This window comes from Anolis sagrei, chromosome 3 (genome assembly GCF_037176765.1).
Source record: "Anolis sagrei isolate rAnoSag1 chromosome 3, rAnoSag1.mat, whole genome shotgun sequence".
NCBI lineage: Eukaryota > Metazoa > Chordata > Lepidosauria > Squamata > Dactyloidae > Anolis > Anolis sagrei.
Window position 1 is genome coordinate 259,474,537 of NC_090023.1, and position 22,345 is coordinate 259,496,881.

Consider the following 22,345-nt stretch of genomic DNA (forward strand, 5'->3'; position numbering starts at 1 on the left):
CATGCATATGGGATATATTGAGTATGGTGATCAGATCATGATATGAATAAACATAACAGTTTAAATAATGCACCAATAAGGCCTTTTCGCGAACCACCATGAAAATTTCGGGGGGGGGGGGCTGAAGCCCCCCGACTACATGCCTGCCTGGCTACATGCCTGCCTGGTCCCATAACCAAGTCTTCACCCTCCTCCTGAAGGCGAGGAGGGATGATGATGCCCTGATTTCCCTCGGGAGTGAGTTCCACAGGTGGGGGGCCACCACTGAGAAAGCCCTGCTCCTCGTCCCCACCAGCCTCACTTGTGACAGTGGTGGGGTCGGGAGCAGGGCCTCTAAACTGGGGAGGACCTCAAAAAGCCCTATATATCGGAATATCAAGGCAGAAAATCTCACAATATCTGCTTTGAACTGGGTTATGTGAGTCCACACTGCCAAATATCCCAGTTCAAAGCAGATATGGTGGGATTTTCTGCCTTGATATTCTGAGTTTTATGGCTGTGTGGAAGGGCCCTGGGTTATCTGAGTCCACACTGCCAAATATCCCAGTTCAAAGCAGATACTGTGGGATTTTCTGCCTTGATATTCTGGGTTTTATGGCTGTGTGGAAAGGCCCTGGGTTATCAGAGTCCAAACTGCCAAATATCCCAGTTCAAAGCAGATACTGTGGGATTTTCTGCCTTGATATTCTGGGTTTTGTGTTTATATGGAAGAGCCCTCAATAAACTGGGGAGGACCTCAATAAGCCCTATATCCCAGAATATCAAGGCAGAAAATCCCACCATATCTGCTTTGAACTGGGTTATGTGAGTCCACCCTGCCAAATATCCCAGTTCAAAGCAGATATGGTGGGATTTTCTGCCTTGATATTCTGGGTTTTGTGTTGAGGGGAGGACCTCAATAAGACCTATATCCCAGAATATCAAGGCAGAAAATCCCACAATATCTGCTTTGAACTGGTTTATCTGGGTCCACACTGCCATATATTCCAGTTCAAAGCAGATATGGTGGGATTTTCTGCCTTGATATTCTGGGTTTTGTGTTGTGGGGAGGACCTCAATAAGACCTATATCCCATGATATCAAGGCAGACACAATATCTGCTTTGAACTGGGTTATCTGAGTCCACATTGCTATATATTCCAGTTCCAACAGATACTGTGGGATTTTCTGCCTTGATATTCTGGGTTTTGTGTTGTGGGGAGGACCTCAATAAGACCTATATCCCAGAATATCAAGGCAGAAAATCCCACAATATCTGCTTTGAACTGGTTTATCTGAGTCCACACTGCCATATATTCAAGTTCAATCAGATACTGTGGGATTTTCTGCCTTGATATTCTGGGATGTGTGGAAGGGTTCCCACAGACCAACAATGAGATGCACTTCAACGCCTCTAGAGGGCGCTATTTTGGGGCAGACAGGGCGCATGTTCCTATTGGTTCCCTTCCCGTCCGTTTACCCGCTTCCCTCTTTCCCCCTCCAACTGCTGCTTCGCGGGGGCGACAAGTCCCGCCCCGTGGCGTCACTTCCTGGAGGCGCGCCGGACCGAGGGGAGACCCCTAGCGACGGGAGGCGGGGGGAGGCGGGGGGATTCAAGATGGCGGCGCTCCTGAGGCAGGCGCCGCTTCGGGAGCAGCAGCGGGGCCCCTTCCGAGCGGCAGGCGCGGGGCGGCGAGGGCCGGGCTGGGCCACGGAGGGACTTCCGCGTCGCCGCTGCTGCTAACTAGCGCCGGGGGAGGATGGGGAGCGGCGGAGGCGAGGAGGAGAGGGGGCGGCGGCTCCACCACCACCTGCACCAGCAGACACGGCCACTGCCTCTGACACAGCCGCGCCACTGCTCCTGCTGACGACGAAACCGGGCCAGAGCGGGTTCCTTTTTTGTATTTTTTTTTTTCTTTTTGTATCTCTCGTTTTGTTCGCAAGGACTGGGGAAAGGGAAACCTCGCCCTCAGGGAAAAGGCCGGCCGGTCGGTCGAGGGGATGTGGCGCTGGATCCGTCAGCAGCTGGTACGTCTGCCTTGCCTGCCTGCCATGTGTAGTTCTCTCTCTCTGTGTGTGTGGGTTTTGTAGCCAAACAGTGCAAATCCTTTTAAAACGACTCTTGAGTCGGTTCTTCAACTTCTCTTCCTTTTTCTCCCCTCAAACTCTGTGAAACTCCTTTGAGTTTGGAAATAGAAAGTTTGACGTTTGTTCTCGAAGAAGTAGCTAAAGTAGTGTCTCTTGCAGTATGAAAGAAGGAAAGAAGGAAAGGAAGGAAAGATAAGACAGAAAGGCGATAGAAGGAAGGAAAGGTACTTTTAAGCCTTGACTGGCTTTTTATTTTGTCCAGGAAAGAAGAAAGTAAGGCAGGAGGAGAGAAGGAAATGTTGTAGTAAATGTAGTGGTATCTTTTGAGTCTTTTTATTTTGGACAGGAAAGAAGAAAGTAGGGTAGGAGGAAAGATAGGGAGAAGAGAAAGAAGGAAATGTTGTAGTAGAAGTAGTGGTATCTTTTGAGTCTTAACTGAGTTGTATTTTGGACAGGAAAGAAGAAAGTAGGGTAGGAGGAAAGATAGGGAGAAGAGAAAGAAGGAAATGTTGTAGTAGAAGTAGTGGTATCTTTTGAGTCTTAACTGAGTTGTATTTTGGACAGGAAAGAAGAAAGTAGGGGAGGAGGGAAGATAGGGAGAAGAGAAAGAAGGAAATGTCGTAGTAGAAGTAGTGGTATCTTTTGAGTCTTAACTGGCTTTTTATTTTGGACAGGAAAGAAGAAAGGTTTTTTTTTTTTGTCGTGTCAGGACCAACTTGAGAAACTGCAAGTCGCTTCTGGTGTGAAAGAATTGGCCGTCTGCAAGGACGTTGCCCAGGGGACGCCCGGATGATTTGATGTTTTTATAAGAAATAAGTAGGGGAGGAGGAAAGAGATGAAGAGAAAGAAGGATATGTAGTAGGAGTAGTGGTATCTTTTGAGTCTTAACTGGCTTTTTATTTTGGACAGGAAAGAAGAAAGGGAGGAGGAAAATGTGGAGAAGAGAAAGAAGGAAATGTAGTAGAAGTAGTGGTATCTTTTCAGTCTTAACTGGCTTATTTTGGACAAGAAAGAAGAAAGTAAGGGAGGAGGAAAGATATGGAGAAGAGAAAGAAGGAAATGTAGTAGTAGAAGTAGTGGTATCTTTTGAGACTTAGCTGGGTTATGTTTTTGCCAGGAAAGAAGAAAGTAAGGGAGGAGGGAAGATATGGAGAAGAGAAAGAAGGAAATGTAGTAGTAGAAGTAGTGGTATCTTTTGAGACTTAGCTGGGTTATGTTTTTGCCAGGAAAGAAGAAAGTTAGGGAGGAGGGAAGATATGGAGAAGAGAAAGAAGGAAATGTTGTAGTAGAAGTAGTGGTATCTTTTGAGTCTTAACTGGCTTATTTTGGACAAGAAAGAAGAAAGTAGGGGAGGAGGAAAGAGATGAAGAGAAAGAAGGAAATGTAGTAGTAGAAATAGTGGTATCTTTTGAGTCTTTTATTTTGGACAGGAAAAAAGAAAGTAGGGGAGGATGGAAAATATGGATAAGAGAAAGAAGGAAATGTTGTAGTAGAAGTAGTGGTATCTTTTGAGTCTTAACTGGGTTGTATTTTGGACAAGAAAGAAGAAAGTAAGGGAGTAGGAAAGAGACGGAGAAGAGAAAGAAGGATATGTAGTAGTGGTGGTATCTTTTAAGATTTAACTGGCTTTTTATTTTGGCCAGGAAAGAAGAAAGTAAGGGAGGATGAAAGAGATGGAGAAGAGAAAGAAGAAAATGTTGTAGTAGAAGTAGTGATATCTTTTAAGATTTAACTGGCTTTTGAAACTTAGCTGGGTTATATTTTGGACAGGAAAGAAGAAAGTAGGGGCGGAGGAAAGAGACCACGAAGAGAAAGAAGGATATGTAGTAGTGGTGGTATCATCTAAGCCTTAACTGGGTTGTATTTTGGCCAGGAAAGAAGAAAGTAAGGGAGGAGGAAAAATATGGAGAAGAGAAAGAAGGAAATGTAGTAGAAGTAGTGGTATTTTTTGAAACTTAACTGGGTTATGTTTTAGCCAGAAAATAAGAAAGTAGGGGAGGGGGAAAGAGATGGAGAAGAAAAAGGAGGAAATGTAATAGTAGTACGGTATCTTTTACGACTTAACTGGCTTTTTATTTTGGACAAGAAAGAAGGAAGTAGGGGTGGAGGAAAGAGATGGAGAAATGAAAGAAGGAAATGTAGGGAGTGCCCTTCCACACAGGCATATAACCCAGAATACCAACGCAGAAAATCCCACCTGCTTTGAAATTGGTTATCTGACTCCACATTGCCATATATCCCAGTTCAAAGCAGATAATGTGGGATTTTATTCAGCTGTGTGGAAGGAACCGTAGTAGTATCATTTAAGACTTAACTGGCTTTTATTTTAGCTCCTTCCTTTTCAGTTTGAAAATTAAAAGTTGGTTTTTGAAGAAGTAGCAGAAGTAGAGTGTCTTGCAGCATAAAAGAAGGAAAGAAGAAAGAAGGAGTGGTGGAAAGAGGAAAGAATTAAGGAAATGTAGTATCTTTTAAGACTTAACTGGATTTTATTTTGGTATAGGTTTTTGTGGTTATAAACTTCACCAAATTATCAAATAAAAAGGGGACATACTTTCATATTTTTGCATCTGCTTTTATGGATATAAAGTAGGCATGAACAAACTTAGGCCCTCCAGATGTTTTGAACGTCAACTCCCATGATTTTAGCAAATTTCTATATCACCTTTCTCTGAGGGCCCAAAGCAGTTTACAACAACAGCTAAACATGCAATATAAATTTAAACCATTACAATTATCCCATACATTAAGTCTTAAAATTTCGGGAGTTGAAGTCCAAAACATCTGAAGTTTGCCCATGCCTGATATAAAGCCACTTCACCAGGCTCTTGTTATTTTTACTTATTTGAACATTAAGACTTCTGCATCCTACCCACCACCTAAGCTTCAAATGCATTTCCTGTGTATTTGATTTCTCCTCTCAATGTATTCACTGCTAACTCTATTCTCCCTCATACTTATTTTTTAAGCACTGCCCCCCCCCCCCCAAATTTGTCTTCAGTCTTAACAGCTACCCAGTGGATTAGTTTTCCAATTTTAATTTTAGGCAAGTTTTTCCTCCTAAAAAGATATCTGCACACTTAATGTTTTAGTTATGTGATTAAAAAAATTGTGACTCTGAAATTGTAAATGGGATAGAGCTATTTCTAGGTAGCCCCCAAGTTACGATCAAGATAGGTTCTGCAGGTTTGTTCTTAAGTTGAATTTATTTGTAAGTCAGAACAGGTACTTTTTAAAAAGTGGAACCCCAGTCTCTCTCTCTCTCTCTCTCTCTCTCTCTCTCCCTACCTACCTACCTACCTACCTATGCTTAGTTTTGGATAGCATAGGGAAGGGTTAACACCCTGTGGTATTTCTTTTGCTGTCTATGCTTTTGTTAAAAGGATTTCACCTCTCTTTCTGTCCCTGTGGTGATTAGAACTATGAGTCATTTGTAGGTTGGATGTTTGTGTCTCTGGGACTGCCTGTATATGAATGCAGGCATACTCCCTGGCACATCGTGACTGACTGTAGAGTCCCATTGGTGATTTATAGTGCCATCCTGGGTTTGCCTTACATCATCATCACCATAGATGTATTACCTGCTCCTTCTTGAGGCGGGGTGCAACAGAATTAAAAGGTACAGCATGGTTAAAACAGAGAGATGAAACACAAGACTATTTTAGTAGCTCCCAGGGTTGGAGACGCTTGGCTAAGGCTTTATCTACGCTGTCTAATAAATGCAATTTGGCACCACTTTAAATGTCATGACTCAATGCTGTGACATCATGGGAGTTGTAGTTTTGCAAGGCTTTTAGCCTTCTTTGCCAAATAGTGCTGGTACCTCACCAAACTACAACTCCCATGAGTTCATTGCATTGAACCCTGGCAGTTAAAGTAGTGTCAAACTGTATTAATCCTACAGTAAATATGTATTCAGTGTATCTGACAGTTTATACTTATTACTTCTTTCTCTCAGTCACAGAGGTGTTACAAGATTGCTCTGCATACAGATATCCCTCCCACTCTGGCCCCTTCCACACAGCTGTATAAAATCCACATTGAACTAGATTATATAGCAGTGTGGACTCAGATAATCCAGTTCAAAGCAGATATTGTGGATTATCTGCCTTGACATTCTGAATTATATAGGTGTGTGGAAGGTCCCTATGATTCCTTTCCCCTCTTGTTTGCAATAGTTTTCCTAGAGTCAGTTTTCCATCTTCAAGTCACAAACATTTTGTTGTGTCAGTTTTATGGTAGCAGGTGAGTGAAAAAGGGAGTGCTGGTCATAACATGAAAGGGTGAGTGCAGCTGGAGAGTGAGAAGAGAAGGAAGTTGCAAGGCTAATCACAAAGGGAGAACTTTCATCCTGAAGGCTCTTACAAAAAGCTTACAAAATTGTATTTGGGGGAAACCTGTCGACACAACTTTCTTGCTTTTTGAATGGAGTTTGGAACCGGCTCTTCAGGTTCTTGAACTCACAAATGCTTGTCACTGAAAGTAATCCATGACTTTTTCACCAAGATTTCACAAGCAAGAATAATTAAAATCTGACATGGCAATTTCTGTGTGATCAAAAGACGTGTGCTGTTTGACACACAAATTCGTGAAGCGTTCCATATTTTTGATTTAGTACATAAAGATGCAAGAATATCCTCTGAACAGTCTCAAACAACAATTCATCTCTTCAAGACGAGATGTGAACTGGTTAAGCCTTCATTGTTCCACCTGAATCCACTTGCAATTTCCCAGTGGAACCATGTTGACTTTCTATATAGTAGGTGAAACTCTGTGTTGTGCTGGGAGATGTTTGTACATACTTCTGTGATTAATGTATTTAATTTTTAAAAATAAATTTACATTACATGTTTAAAAAAGCAGTGCTGTTTTACCTCACTTTCTCAATGAATCTTTCCCCGATTGCATCTAATTCTGTGAAACCCCACATTTTAAATCCAGTTTTTGAATAAAACTGAGCTTGTCCACAGGATCAATATTGAATTTAACTTACAACTTGTTTGCCTCTGGGAGGATAATTTTATGGTTTCTTCTTGACTACTTCCTTCTTAAAAACAAGATATGTGCTTTCTATCTTGCTCTAGCCAACATTTCTACCTCATTTCTCAACATCAAGACTTGAAAATGGTTGCAGCAAAATTAGTAGTATAAATCTAATTCAAAATGCAACCACATCCTTCCTGCTTTTTAGATAGAAAATAACAACTTGATTAGAGTTTTCTCCAAATGAATACACACCCGCACCAGTGGTTTAATACAGAGATGATATGTCTGCATCTCATTCATGGGAGTAAACATCCATTGGTATTTGCTGCCTCCTTATGCATCCACAAGTAAACCACAATAGCATTTAAAAATGCACTTGTAATTGATAGGGTGTTGCATACTTAATGAAGACAAGTGCTTCCAGTATCTCAGAATATGCTCCTTAGTTCTGATTGCTTTCCTAATTATTGCATTCAATTCAGTAAAAAAACATAAAATTAAAATGTGAGGTGGTGACTTACAGTGTACATATATATGTATTGATTGCTGTTAAAATGGTTTAAAGAAGAACCATTTTACTGAATAATCACTGTATTGTTAAACATTTTATTTTAAAAAATAGGGCAACAGTTTATACTGTCAGTTTGATGATCACTTTGCTTTGATACTAGGATCCCTCTATATACCAAAATTAACTTGCTTTTATCTCTCATTGAGTCATGTTAATCTATCCAGGATGGATTCTGTTTGATCGGCTGCAGCTGTTGGAAAGATTATTGAGTTTATTTATCTTGGCTGTTTTGTTACCATTTCAGATCTAATTAATATGTGTTCTATTTTCACACAGTAACATTTGTTCCTAGGTGTAACTAATCCTCCTTGACTTTCTAATACAATACATCTGAAACTGTTAGGGGTGAGGGTCCACTAATATGCCATGAGAGAGTAGCTAATGGGATGTGAGAAGTAGCTTAGGTTCATGTGAGTCTAAAGCATGCACCCACTGACTTAATGTATCTCTATGAATGACTGTTTTGACCTTTACCTTCTTCTAGTCATTAGTCATTTTTGTAAAAGGATGGGCCTTCTGACATATATTTATATTCTTCACGTAGAAAATACAAACTTCAGTTGGTCTGACAGTGAATTTCCCTTTGAGTTAAGAAAAATGACAAATAGAATGTTTTCAACTTCTCATTCATCTTCTTTTTTGGAATAGTATCTATGTTGGAACAGGAGGAGATGTTTTTAGTTGAAACATTCCTCAGCATAGTGAAATCTTCCTCTAATGTGGATGGATTTAATCACCTTTAGGCCAAAGTAGTACATTCGTAATTTTGTTTGCTTCAGGGTTACAAACCAGTACTTTTGTACTTTTACTAGAAGAGGCAGGGTAGAAATATTTAAACTTAAAAATAAAATGAGTAACTTTTAAATGGTATTAACTCGTATTGCCAGATACTAAAGTAACATTAGCAAGGGCTTAGAACAGAGGTGGATAAAGTACAACCCATTTGCTGACCGGGGCTCCCAGGGGATAACATTATGGGGCATTTTCATCATGTTTTCAGACTCTTCTTGGGGATTTTAGAACTTGGAAAGCCCCTTTTAAGACCTCTGTAAGGATCTTAAGTAAGTAGAGTAAGGCTAAGACATAAGTAAATTGGAAGTGTAATGGAAAAAGCTTTCCAATGGTTCAGTGTACACAAACTTTATTTGATGCACAAAATCATTGAACAAATTGTATAAAGATTACCTTCAAGCTATGTAGATAAGGTGTATATGAAATATAACAAATTTTATGTTTAGATTTGGACTCCCTCTCCAAAATACCTAATTATATATGTAAATCAGATATTCATTCAAACTGAAAAGCTCCAAAATAAAAAGCACTTCTGACCCCAAGCATTTTGGATAAGGAATATTCAACCTATATTTTATAAAACACTAGCTGTCCCCTGCCACGCGTTGCTGTGACCCAGTCTGTTGATCTGGAAAATAAAGTAATGAGAAAATGTTGGTTTCTAATATATGTCATTTCTTTGTGCTTGTGGGTAAACAGTATTTCTTTGTTTCTTTGTCAGTGTTGATATGGAGAGTGTCTGGTTTGCCCACCCTGGAACATGCAACATATCATTGTCCTTCTTTAAGGGTCCCTTTCCAATCCATGATACTATATTTGTGTGTGTGTGAATAATATCTATCTATCTAAATCTATGGCTGGATGGCTCTTTGTCAGGAGGGCTTTGATTACGTTTTCTTGCCCTGATGAAGGGAGTTGTATTGGATGGCCTTAAGTATTTTCTGTTGGTCATGGGGGTTCTGTGTGGGAAGTTTGCCCCGATTCTGTCGTTTGTGGGGTTCAGAATGCTCTTTGATTGTAGGTGAACTGTGAATCCCAGTGACTACAACTCCCAAATGTCAAGGTCTATTTCCCCCAAACTCCACCTGTATTCATATTTGGGCATATTGAGTGCTTGTGCCAAATTTGGTCCAGATCCATCATTGTTTGAGTCCACAGTGCTCTCTGGATGTAGGTGAACTACAACTCCCAAACTCAAGGTCAAGGCCCACCAAACCCTTCTAGTGTTGTCTGTTGATCATGGGAGTTCTGTGTGCCAAGTTTGGTTCAATTCCATCTTTGATTGTAGATGAACTATAAATCCCAGCAACTACAACTCTCAAATGACAAAATCATAATTTTTGGAGTGATGGTCACTCCTTGTGTTGTGAGACTTTTGTTGCCAAATTTGGTGTGATTTCATTCATTGGTTCTTTTGTTTTTAAGGTACTTATTATGCACAGAGCATTTATATATATATATAGAGAGAGAGAGAGAGAGAGAGATTCTAAAGCAAAACTTGATTTGCCAATTTATATAAGGAATACCATTTTACTCCAACATTGCATAAAATTGGACTTGAGTATCCATGGATTTTGGTTTGCACACATGTCCTGGAACCACACCCCAGTGGGATTCTTTCCACTGTATAGAACAGCAGAATAAGACTAATGTACAAGTAGAACACTTATTTATCTAGACCTTTGCCTAAGCATTAAAAAGACTTTTGAATTTAAAACTTAAAAGTGTACAACACTTTAAAATTAAGTATACAAAAGATTTCATTTGATTTAGATTACTAATGGTGACAAGTCAAGGAGTTGGCAGTTAGAGTAATCCTAAAAGCTGAACTAACAGAATAGTTGCAGCTCACAGTGGATGTGGAAGTCAATTTTTCTCAGAAAAGGAAGACACAGAGACAATGTATACATTTCAACAGTAAAGAGAATGTATTGTTGAAGGCAATACAAACTATCTACAGACCCACCAAAAAAATCCAACAAATGCTACGTTCAGCAAAGGACAAGAGGGATCCTCTCACTTCTGCAGGAGTCTACTGTGTACCATGCAGCTGTGGACAGATCTACATAGGGACCACCAAATGCAGCATTGCCCAAACACGAATCAAGGAACATGAAAGGCACTGCACACTACTTCAACCAGAGAAGTCAGCCATAGCAGAGCACCTGATGAACCAACCTGGACACAGCATATTATTTGAGAACACAGAAATGCTGGACCACTCCCACAACCACCATGGCAGACTACACAGAAAAGCCATTGAAATCCACAAGCATGTGGACAATTTCAACAGAAAGGAAGAAACCATGTAAATGAACAAAATCTGGCTACCAGTATTTAAAAAAATTATAATAAAATTACAAGAGCAAAACAACAGAGAGAAAACAATCTGGAATATCTAATCACCTCACAACAAAAGATTGCCCCAGACACTGCCAGGCCATAAAATGCTAATCAATGTGGTCAGTTGAAACATTCATACCTAGTTCCAGCAGTCCTTTGTCCCACCCTGGTCATTCCACAGATATATAAACCCTTTTTCCTAGTTCCAACAGACCTCACTACCTCTGAGGATGCTTGCCATAGATGCAGGCGAAACATCAGGAGAGTATGCCTCTAGAACATGGCCATATAGCCCGAAAAAACCTACAACAGCCCAGTAAAGAGAATGTTAGCAAGTCCTTCCAATTTGAAAGAAAAGAGGCAAAAAATGTTAAGATTGCAAAATACAGTGTAATTGAGGTAGTAATGATTAAAAAAAATTAAGACACAGAAATATTGGCAGAGTTCTACTACCGCAAAGCAAGGGATTTCAAGTTAGGTACAATAGTGCAAGGAAATAAGTTTATATATGGTAGGTTCGGAAGCTCCAGGTGTGTGGGGTTTTCTGATACAAGTTATTGGATCCATACCATTTCCTCCAATTTAATCCTGGAAATACTGTTAGTAGTATAGCATTGCAGATTTTTCTGTGTGATTCAAACTTATTTGTAGTGCTGACATTGGGAGGGGTGGAGAAAAAAGAGCTTTTGAGTGTTGGTTTGCAGCAGTGTGCTGTAGTAAATAATGAAATAAAACTTGGCCTGGGAAATAATGGAATTCTACTGTAGGTGATCCTGCTGTAGCTGTCTGTGGTTTGATATGACAGATGAGGTAAACAGCAGTTGCCTCAGAATCATTTATTGTGTCTGTGTAAAAAGCCAGACAGAGAGAAAAGGGGAAAGCAGATTAACTTGCCTCATGAGCTATTTTGGCAAGTTGGAAAAAACATACATTTTACTACCAAAATGGAAATCAAAGGAAAGGTGGAGGCTAGTGAGAGAGAAAAAAAAATAATATGATGCATTTTGGAAGGAGCTTTTTGATGGTCTCTAGAAATTTCAAAATGTTTTTTTTACTTAAGCAAGGGTTAGCTAATCTGGTTGTTTCATTTCATATGTGTACAACGTTAGCTTTAAATTTAAAAAAATTGCAGAAACATGTTGAGCGGCTGTTCTTTTTTATGGTATAAGGATATATCCCTATTTTTTCCATGTTAATTCTATGCCCAGCACCAAGCTTTCTCTTAAAGAAGTAAAGCCCAGGTACTCATCTCCTTCATTAAGGTTCGGAACCATTAGCAGAAGGATAGAAGAAAATTACATAGATAAAACTAGAATGGAAAACCTGTGGCTTCAAGATGAGCATGTTTGTGCCTTCCATTACCTGTTAACATCGGCCATGCTGGCTAAGGCTGATGGGAATTCTGTAACTGCATCTAGACAGGCACAGGTCACTATTCCTATTATAAAAGTCCTTCTGGTAAAGATACTTGAACATTATAAAATGAATGCTTCCATTGGATTCGCCTGCGAGCTGATGCAGGTGTGATGTGCATGTAGTAAGTGAAATGTTTTTGATTTCCAATGTTTTGTTGACTATAGCCATAGGTAAGAAACTGCCTCTCAGCCATAGTTGACCTTTTCTCCATTGGGACAGTAGTGACTTAACTGGCCCATTGTGGGAGTTCTATGTAAATGAAAACAGTGGTGCTTATCAGTAGTAATGGAGCTAGTTCTCTCTAGTAGCTGTAGCCTGAGTGAATATGTAGAGAGTTGCATAACATGCTGGGTGCAGCAATTTGTGCAGAAAAATCCAGCCAAGTCGGATAGAAGCAGTTGGCAAGCCAACTGCATTAATTTACTAACATTACTGTGTTACTAAAAATCAGTTTTGAGGCTTGCAAATGGACTTGAAGTAACAGTAAACACTTCTTAAAATACAAATATCACAATTCCACAGAGCTTGTCACCAAGATTGGGAGTTTGGAGTAATACGGGCTTCTGGTTTGTTTTTTAGAGTAATTAATGATTATATATTCATTCTGTTCCAGAATTATGTACGGAATTCCAGCTGTTTTTAAGCATTTTTGCAGACACAAAATATATATTTGCCCAATAAAATTGCCACTCTTAAGCTGTCTGCTTTGATCAGTGATGAGTGTTTCAGGGAAACATTTGACCTGCTGTCTCAATTTGTGTTGTGACTCTACGGATTAATATTCATGCATTGTTTCATGTAGATGAGCAAATAAGCATCTTAAAAGTTAGAATCAAGTAATTTTGAAACACTATGGATTGACTTGTATTATCTGTTTTATAACAGTAACTTTCAAAATACTGCTTTGGCAATTCCTGTCCATGGATTCTCCCTTTCTCCTACCTCAGAATAACATTGGCTGTACTCCAGCACTAGTCAGATGGAGGTAGTCATGCATAGTAATGGCAGTTTACAATGGAGAGAAACATCGACATCCTCATCAGAAGATGAATCTACCCAGTTCACTTGACCTAGATCAGCATGCAAATGAACATCCAGATGCACACTGCATCCAAAGTGCCAGTTTGAGCACATCCAAAGGAGAGAAAATACTGGGGAAGGACTCAGAATTAATTGTAATATGTTCTGCATAGTTATTTACTGAATTCATGATTCAGATAGAGAGAAAAGAAGCAGGAAATCACTTTTACCTGTCCATCTCTGATATCGGGGGATGCTTTAAGAGAGCTTTCCCTCTTTCTTGTAGTTACGTAATAAAGGAAAGTCTCTGACAGTTGGGAGAACCAGTGTGGCATAGTGGTTTGAATGTTGGAACTAGAACTCCAACCAGGATTCTAATATCTGCTCAACCATGGAGACCCAACAGGTGATCTTTGGCAAAGTATATAAATCTTGTCATGAAAACACTATGATAGGCTCCCTATAAGTTGGAAATTACTTAAAGTTGTGCCTTCAAGTTATTTCCAACTTACAGTGAATAGCAACAACAACCTAAGAAATTGACTGATTCTGTGTAGGTGTTCATGTTGAGAAGGAATCGGTAAAAGACTACCTTTTGAAAGTTAAACTTTTCTTCTACACTCACTTTAGTTTTGGTAGCATAGCCTGCTGCTAGGCATAAGAACACACCCATCTTACTATAATGAATAATCTATAATATACTGAAGTGACATAAAGTAAGACATTTAGCAGTACATTTAGTTCAGTGTTAAATCACTTTGGTAACCTCAAATAAGTCCACTGTTAAACATTACTTATGGACATTGTAACCTACTTCAAATATCAGAATGGATTTATTTTTGGGACAAGAGATACCATTTTGTCTTCCTGCTCTTTCTAAAAGACTCATTTCCCATTACCCAAGTTTGTAGTTTGATTGCTGAGGAATGTACTAGCCTCAATTTTCCCTTGAATGTCAGTTTATTTTGCAACATATAAATTAACTGCACAATTGTACAGAATATGTTTTGTGAGATGTAAATGCACAAAAGCTTTTTAAAAGAGCTTTAGAACTAAACCAGGTATATGCATATTTGAGCATACAGTTATCCATTTATCTATAATTCTGGAATATAGATACATAAATGAAAATGGAAGGAGAGGAGGGGACCTCCCCCTTCCATTGACTGTGCTTGCCTACTTGCAACTTTTTGTACTCGTTTCAGCAATTCTGGACAGGGGAAAATATATTTCAGATAAGATGGGGTGTCAAGGTAAGGCAGAGGACTACATTTTCTTTTCCTGCTTACTTGTTCACTTCCACTGGATAGATATGCAGGGAAATGTGTGCCAAATAATCACATTCACATTCGTTTTAACCCTAAATTAAAGATACTAATTGATAAAACAATGAGGCCTAAAGGCCTATTTCTTAAATTAATTGTCATATGACAAGTAATTGTCAGTTGCTTTAAGCCCTTCATTTTTGAAAAATGGAAAGAGCATGCATGTTTTCTATGAATGCTGTCAGATGTAAATGTTGAGGGGATTAGAGTAGACTGTATGACAGTATACTTCTGCGAGGTTCAGTTGTTTCTTAATTGGCTGGAAAAAGTAGCTGTTGAATAAATGCTGAAAGATTATAAATCTCTGTTATCAACCTCCTAGTAAAGACATTTTAGAAATACGGTACCATGAACAGAGGGGAAAGATAATGAATCTGTACTGATGGTGATCACTGGACAAAATCATAGCAGCCTAAGGATAAGAGTATGCTCTGGCTAGAGGTGAAGCAAGTACTTCCTATAGACACACTGAACTATAGATCTACTTGGAAACAAAGTTTTACTATAACTAAGCCCTTCAAAACGTATCTGTGGCATAAGAGGTTGTAACATGGCATGATTTTGCATTGAAGTAGAGGTGAGATCTTTGTTACTCTATCAAACTGAATATGAATGGTGAAGAAATCATCCCTAGTGTGAGGAGGAATTCTGAATGAGGAAATGAATGTTACTAAATACTGTAATTGGGGGTTACTGAGTTTGTGGTTTTGGACGGTTTCATCATTTTTCATCTAGTGCATCATTTTGTTTCTTATTGGCTAACCAAATGGCCCTTGGAGAACTTAACAAGCAACAGCTGCTCTGTTGTTGTTCCTATCATTTAGGTATATCTTTGAACATTGATATTTCATATAACTCTTATGCCTGATACAAGAGTATTTGATGGTGGGTAGTATTTAGGGAGAGTTGTGTGTATGGAAACAAGGGGGGTTGAACTTTGAGTAAATTGGGAATATGGATGGGTTTGTGAAGTATTTTTGCTTTTTGTCAAGAACAACAGATTTTCACTTTCCTTCTCATGCAGATAAAACTTGCTATAGAGCTGCCGCAAACTCTGTTCCTGCGGGAGCAAACCTTGCTAGCACGTCCCTGACGTCATGAGCCTGCGCCTCTCGCCCCGCCCCTTTCTCTTTGCCAGCGTGGTTTTTCCTTTGCTAGGGCAGCATTGCCCGCATTTTCTCTCAGTTGAATTCTGCCAACTGAGAGAGTATGCTGGCTATGCTGCCCTAGCAAAGGAAAAACCACTCTCGCAAGGAGAAAGAGGTGGAGAAAGGGGCGGGGCGAGAGGCGGAGTCTTATGACGTCAGGGACATGCTAGCAAGGTTTGCTCCCGCAGGAACAGAGTTTGCGACGGGTCTAAGAGAAGGTCCCTCCGCTCACTGTTGGCTTGTCTTGCTCTTCTTGTGTATCCTTTTTATTTTCTAAACATGTCTATTTTTTTCTACGTCTTGTTTGCTACATATGTGCATTTTTAATTGATCTTCACCAGCTTAATTTTAAATGTTACCATTTTATATTGTAATCAGTCTTGGGAAAAGAGCCAAGAAAAGCAGCTAAGAAATATTTTACATATTTTTTTTAAGTTATATTTGCATTTTAAAATGTAACACCAAAATCAATTGACTACAAGCAATCTAGCTTGGCTGCAGTGCTGCAATTTAAATGCCAAAAGGTTATTGGCAGGCAATCACCATTGCATCATTGCATAATCCCGATTTTTCAGGTGCTCAAGCCTTTTTTGATAACTATGACCATAATTGCTGTATAAAGGTTTGACATCTGTATTTTTGCCACGTGATTTACCAGTAAGACAACAGGAAGTGAGAGAAATCTACCCCTTGAAAGGGAAATTCGCCCCTGAAAGTGTTATCATGGGAAAAAGGGGTCTCCACTGAAGCATTATCAACCATCCTTGCTCCCACAACAAGCCACATTTTTCAAAATCTAATTATCACAGGGACAGAGAGTGAGCTGAAATTTTCTGAACAGGGGCGCACAGAAAGGCAAACAAACATCACAGGGTTGTTAACCATTCCCTATGCTATCTAAAGCTAAAAAATATATCTTTTTGGTTGAAGTTACACTTTAAAAATGCACCTGTTCCGATTTACAAATTCAGCTTAAGAACAAATCTACAGAAATCTTGTTTGTCACTTGAGGACTGCCTGTAGTTGTTTTGGCCTCACTAATTATATCAGAACTGCTCTTCTGGGATTAATGTTGCACGGTACCAAAGCATTCACATCACATTTTAAATCAATTACAGGCATTTTAATTTTGTTGCACCATTTTTAGTCTGTGTGACTGATACCCTTTGCAATTTGTACTTAAAAAATTCACCAAATTTCCACTGGGAACTTCTAGCAGGATTTTTCCTTTGAATATTCAGTCATCTTGAGCGCCTGACAGCCTCTGTTGGAGATGCTGGCATTGTTACATCATTTATGTGGAACAGATGGTGTGGCTTCTGATTGCTGCTGTTGAATAGGGGATATCCTTGGCTTGGATCCATCAGTTCCCAGTGGTCTGTCATCTCTGGGGCTTCACAGTAATATGTAACTGGCGCATTGCATAAACTAGAGTCATTTGAGATTCATCTTGGTTTATAACAGCCTCTGAAATGTGCTCCCGCATTCCACATTGTCCTCAGTTCATCCTGTTATGAGTTGATTTTCTTTTAGTGAGCAGCGGTGTCTTGGGTTGTGTCAGTGGGAGGTGGGGAAGTCACTTTTGTATCCTGATACAACACAGAGGTTTTGATTGTTTCAGCTGTTTAGTTCATACATTTCCTCTGAATATTTTACTTTTAGATGTTTGTTGTACTTTCCAAATCTTTCTCCCTGCTCTAGAAAAAATTAGCCTTTCTTTCTAGCTGTCTGTGTAGTCTGAAAATGCTCCTCTTAAATCAGCAAGATCAATCATGAAAGAAATATACTGTACTCTCTCAGTCATAAGGCAATGCATATGCTTGCAAAATAAAATTTTAAAACAGGTTTCACTTATTCTGTATGATTTATCTGGGAGCAACAAGTACTCAAAAAGTCTACTCTTGTTATATCACTAAATGCAACAGAGGACTTTCCAAGCATATTTTCAATTTACTTTTCTTCGTGAAGATCTCTTCTTAATGCCAGTTTTCTATATGCCAAGTTGATATTTGTATTTTTGTCTTGTTTACACAAATGGCTGAGCATCATTCTCTTGCAGTGTTGAGGTGGCAGTTTATACAAGGTTGGTTCCATATTTGCTGGGGTTGAGGTACAGAACTCCCAGAATATTGGAAAAACTGTAAAAAAATTTAAAAAGCTTTTTTAAAAACCTGACAGCGCACCTCTCTAGGAATCACTAGGTTCCCTAGTACTGAATGATATATATATTTGTTGTTTCATAGAGCTCTATCTGATTCTAGATGAATAGTAAAATATAATGCAGCCAGGAAATCAGGAGATGCTTACTTCTTGGGAGGAGAGCAATGACCAATCTTGATAAAATAGTGAAGAGTAGAGACATCACACTGGCAACAAAGATCTGCATAGTTAAAGCAATAGTATTCCCTATGGTTGTGAGAGCTGGACCATAGGGAAGGCTGAGCGAAGGAAGATAGATGCTTTTAACTGTGGTGCTGGAGGAAAGTTCTGAGAGTGCCTTGGACAGCGAGAAGATGCAACCAGTCCATACGTCTGGAAATAAAGCCTGACTGCTCATTGGAGGAAAGAATAGTAGAGGCCAAGATGAAGTACTTTGGCCACATCATGAGAAGAAAGGAAAACTTAGAGAAGACAATGATGCTGGGGGAAAAGGAAGTGGGGACAACCAAGGGCAAGATGGATGGATGGTGTCCTTGAAGTGACTGGATTGACCTTGAAGGAGCTGGGGGTGGTGACGACCGACAGGGAGCTCTGGCGTGGACTGGTCCATGAAGTCACAAAGAGTCAGAAACGACTGAACGAATAAACAACAAAAGTAAAATATTGTACATACAATCATGTAGAATTCAAAACAGAAGTGGAAAGAGTCAACAAGCCATAAAGATTTTTTTTCTTAACCTGGAAGTCTAGTTCTCAATGAAGTCATCTGCATGCAGGACATATGTACCCCTACCATGAATGGAAGCTTTTCCCTTCAATTATGAAATGTTATCAAACTTGTTTATTCTGTCTCTGAGCTCAGATTTTCAAGCATCAGTAAAATATGTCTGAAAGAAAAAATGTCTCATATGCATCCTCATTTGGTTCAGTTTAGTTGAGAGGTTTCACACCTTTTAAATCAAAAGCTAGTCCAAACTACTTACAATAGAAAATAATGGACACAAACTAACCTCTTCTTGAGGAACGACAGAAGTCAGAGTGTGCTGCTCATCAACTTTACAGCCCGGGGTTATCTGACAATTAGAACCAAAATCATAAGATACGTAGTTCTGTACTAAATACATGTCAGCTGTAAATGCCACCAATGATATATTGCATAATTTAAATGGTTTACAAATTAGTGCTTCACCATAAAAATACACTCCTCCAAATCTACCTATGAGTAAGCCGCCCTGAGTCCCCCCTTGGGCGGGGGGATGGGACAGGATAGAAATATGCTAAATAAATAGTCTCATTCAGGTTTGATTGTTCCGTATGGACACTGCAAAAGTGTATCTTGGGAAAATTTGACATTTCTGTATATATACCACTTTCACAAGCAGTATGAAGATAATAGAAGTACCATACTGTATTGTCGCCCAATGTAACTGATGCTTAGTACTTGAGATTATGCTACTTATTCCTCAAACAGTTGCTTCATAAATATTTCTAAAATATCTTCCTTGGACTAAACCTTAATATTGAAGTAATCACTGAACACAGCTTTTGTGCAAGCTGACTTCTTCTTGTTGATACAGACTATATTGCTTCAAAAACACTTGCCTTGCCCTCATTCAGGCGCCGATATGTGAAGCGATGTGCTGGTACATCTTGCCAAATGCATGCTTAGCATTTTTATCAGTCAAGTTGAAGGACAAAAGTGTTTGTCATAAGCAGTTTACAATCCAAGTGCCTCAGAAGCCTGATACAATTCTTACTTTAGGTTTATCAGATAACAACCCCCTCCCCTCCCCAGTAGCTCTTTAGAGCTCTATTGCATGCCACCTGTTTCCTTGCAAGAAAGGTACATTCATCTTTGTTGTGTGTTGTCTTATAGAGGTAGTAGATACATGCTTTAAATAATAAATAAATATGCACCTGTAAAATCCATTTGTTTGCATTTTATCCCCCTCTCTAAGTCATGGGATGATTCCTAGTTGACCTCCCATGGCTTTCCTCTAACTTCTCAAAAGGCACAACTGAAAACAAGCTGATAGTGAAGTTTAGTGATCTCAATGAATACCTCTTATGGAATCAGAAACACACTCAAATCTCAATGCAACGTGTATATTAATAGAATATACAGTCAGTCCTCCACATTTGCTGGGGTTGGGGGCACATGACTTCTATAAGTGAAAAATCATGAAAAAAAATGATAAGTATAGCTTCTAACCAAGTTGGTTCTAGATTTTACCAGAGAAGAGGACAGAAGGGATGCCTATCTGATTCTTGGGTATACTGTACTTAAGGAAAATGACTTCTTGGCCGCGGGTCAAGGAAGATCAACTAGGAAGGTGTTCATCGGAAATACCTTTCTCTCTATTTTACAGGCTGAACGTATTACAGGTTTTCTCTTTTGGAAATCCTGCACTATATTCAGCCTGTAAGGATTAGGAGGCGAAAGATGTATAAACATCCAAACACAAAAGTCATAGGTGAGTGCTCATAAGTGGAAAGACCCCTGGTATGGTTTTTATTTGTAACCTTTTCTACAATTTATCATCTTTTTTAAGCCATGCAGACTTTCACTTGTGAAGGTTAGGAGCCCTAAGTGAAAGCAGGGATCTAAGAATTCTTGATAAAAGCCCAAACGTTTATCAGGTATATTGGGAAATATTGTGTGCTTTTCATTGATGGTGTTTACAGATAAAAATGCTTGTGCTAGCTCTTCTGTTTTGGCTGAGGAGAGGTGTATAAGCATATGTGCCTTCAGGTTGCTTGACATCCTATGGAGACACCATGAAATCTATAGGATTTCCTTAGGCAAAAAAATGGCCCAAACTCCTGGGGTGTTAAAGAAATTTTCTCTAAGGCTTTGAGGAGGAAACGATGTTAGTAATTTCAATAAAAGTTCCATTATCATATAGTCCTATATAGCTATGTTCCTGCATTTGTAACTAAGGGCACTATTAACTTTTGTTTTTCCATCCTTCTTTTGAAAGAAAGAAAAAACCAAGAATACTTAATTGCTTACATGAAGTTTTAAGAGACAGCAGAAAACAGTAGCTTGGACTTATCTGACAAAGCACTTTTGAAATACAAGGTCATCTCTACCTGGCAGGGTCTAAGAGACAAAACTACAGCCAAACTCTGTATACATTATATATATTTTTACCAACCAAACATATTTTGCAGAAGTAATCCAGTTAGTAAATGAAGTGTATTAATGCTTGAAAAAGTGATAAAGGATAAATGCCCACTAGTCTTAATTAAATCTCTACTGCCTTGTCAGATTTGGAAAATGCATTGGATCACTAAGAACTTCAGGGATTTTGTTTCATTCCTAATTTGTTTGATTGTTCTTAGAGTTCTGTTATGAATAATATGTGCCTTCATCAGTCAAGATTTTCATACTGAAGTTATGCTAATAAAACTGGGGATACTTACCTTTCACTTTATTGCTTAAAAATGGAAATATTAAACACTGCAGCTTTTATGCAGACCTATAACCGCAGGGTAAGCATTTTCAGTCTGCAGTAAATGGATTCTTCCCAACTATAGGCAACTTTCCTTCTTCTGAGTTGTCAGAAAGATGTCTCTTGAATAAGAGTATTGCATCTTCTTAAAGAGTAATAAATGTATCATGGTATAATACTGTATTTCAAGTTCTTGAACTCAATATGTACAATGCGGTACCTATTGAATAAATACCACACACACACACACACGCACACAAAATTATAAACAGCAAGGTTTGAGGAAAATGAAATGCAGAAGATACACAATTCTCTTACACATAGTAGTCATTTAAAAATACCTTTCAGGTGACAATGTGATAAAAAGCTTTGTTCCTCTTCAGTTCACCTCTTGATGAATGATTGTTCAGCCACTTAGTGTTGAAATATAGCTTTGATGTTCTATTCAAGAGCAGCTGGCCTAAGCTTCTTAGATGAGATCCAGATAACAGCACACAACAACAACATTTTTATTACCAGATGGTTAGATTACACATGGAACATTTGATGATATTCTGTTCATTAGCTGCTGTTGTGTACCTTTAGGTCATTTCCAATGTATGGTGGTCGTAAGACAAACCTATCACAGGTATTTCTTGGGAAATATTTGTTCAGAGGTTATTTACCTTTGCCTTCCTCAGAGGATGAGAGTGTCTGACTTACCTGGGGTTACCCAATGAGTTGCCATGGCTGAGCTGGGATTTGAACCAGAGTCGTCATAATAATCAAATCACACCGTGCTGGTACTCAATACAGTAATTACTTGGTTCCAAGGATGGAACCAAGGATGGAAAGGTTGATAGTTTTAGTCTTCTCATAAACTGCAGATTAATTATAGAGCAAAATTCCTGGCTCTATTAGAAGTTAGCTTTTTGAAATTACTTCGCATCAGTGAAGATTATCTCATACTATCCCCTATCACTTATCAAATGTAATAAAAAAACTTGTATCTTAACTTGATGATGAATGCTTCATATAACAGGAATTTTACTTAAGCTTATAAACAAAGAGATTTTCCTCTTGAAT

The 22,345-nt window shown here is 38.9% G+C and overlaps 1 protein-coding gene across 8 annotated transcripts in view; it reads left to right on the plus strand.

Moving 5' to 3' along the window:
- The first annotated feature begins 1,563 nt into the window (after positions 1 to 1,563).
- The window catches only part of ATP11B (ATPase phospholipid transporting 11B (putative)), a 99,495-nt gene continuing 78,713 nt past the window's right edge, over positions 1,564 to 22,345 (plus strand). For all 8 annotated transcript variants that reach the window (XM_060767448.2, XM_060767451.2, XM_060767449.2 and 5 more), the window contains exon 1: positions 1,564 to 2,007. In XM_060767448.2, the coding sequence (XP_060623431.2) occupies positions 1,981 to 2,007 (27 nt within the window). In that variant the 5' untranslated portion in view covers positions 1,564 to 1,980. The remainder of the gene's footprint in view (positions 2,008 to 22,345) is intronic.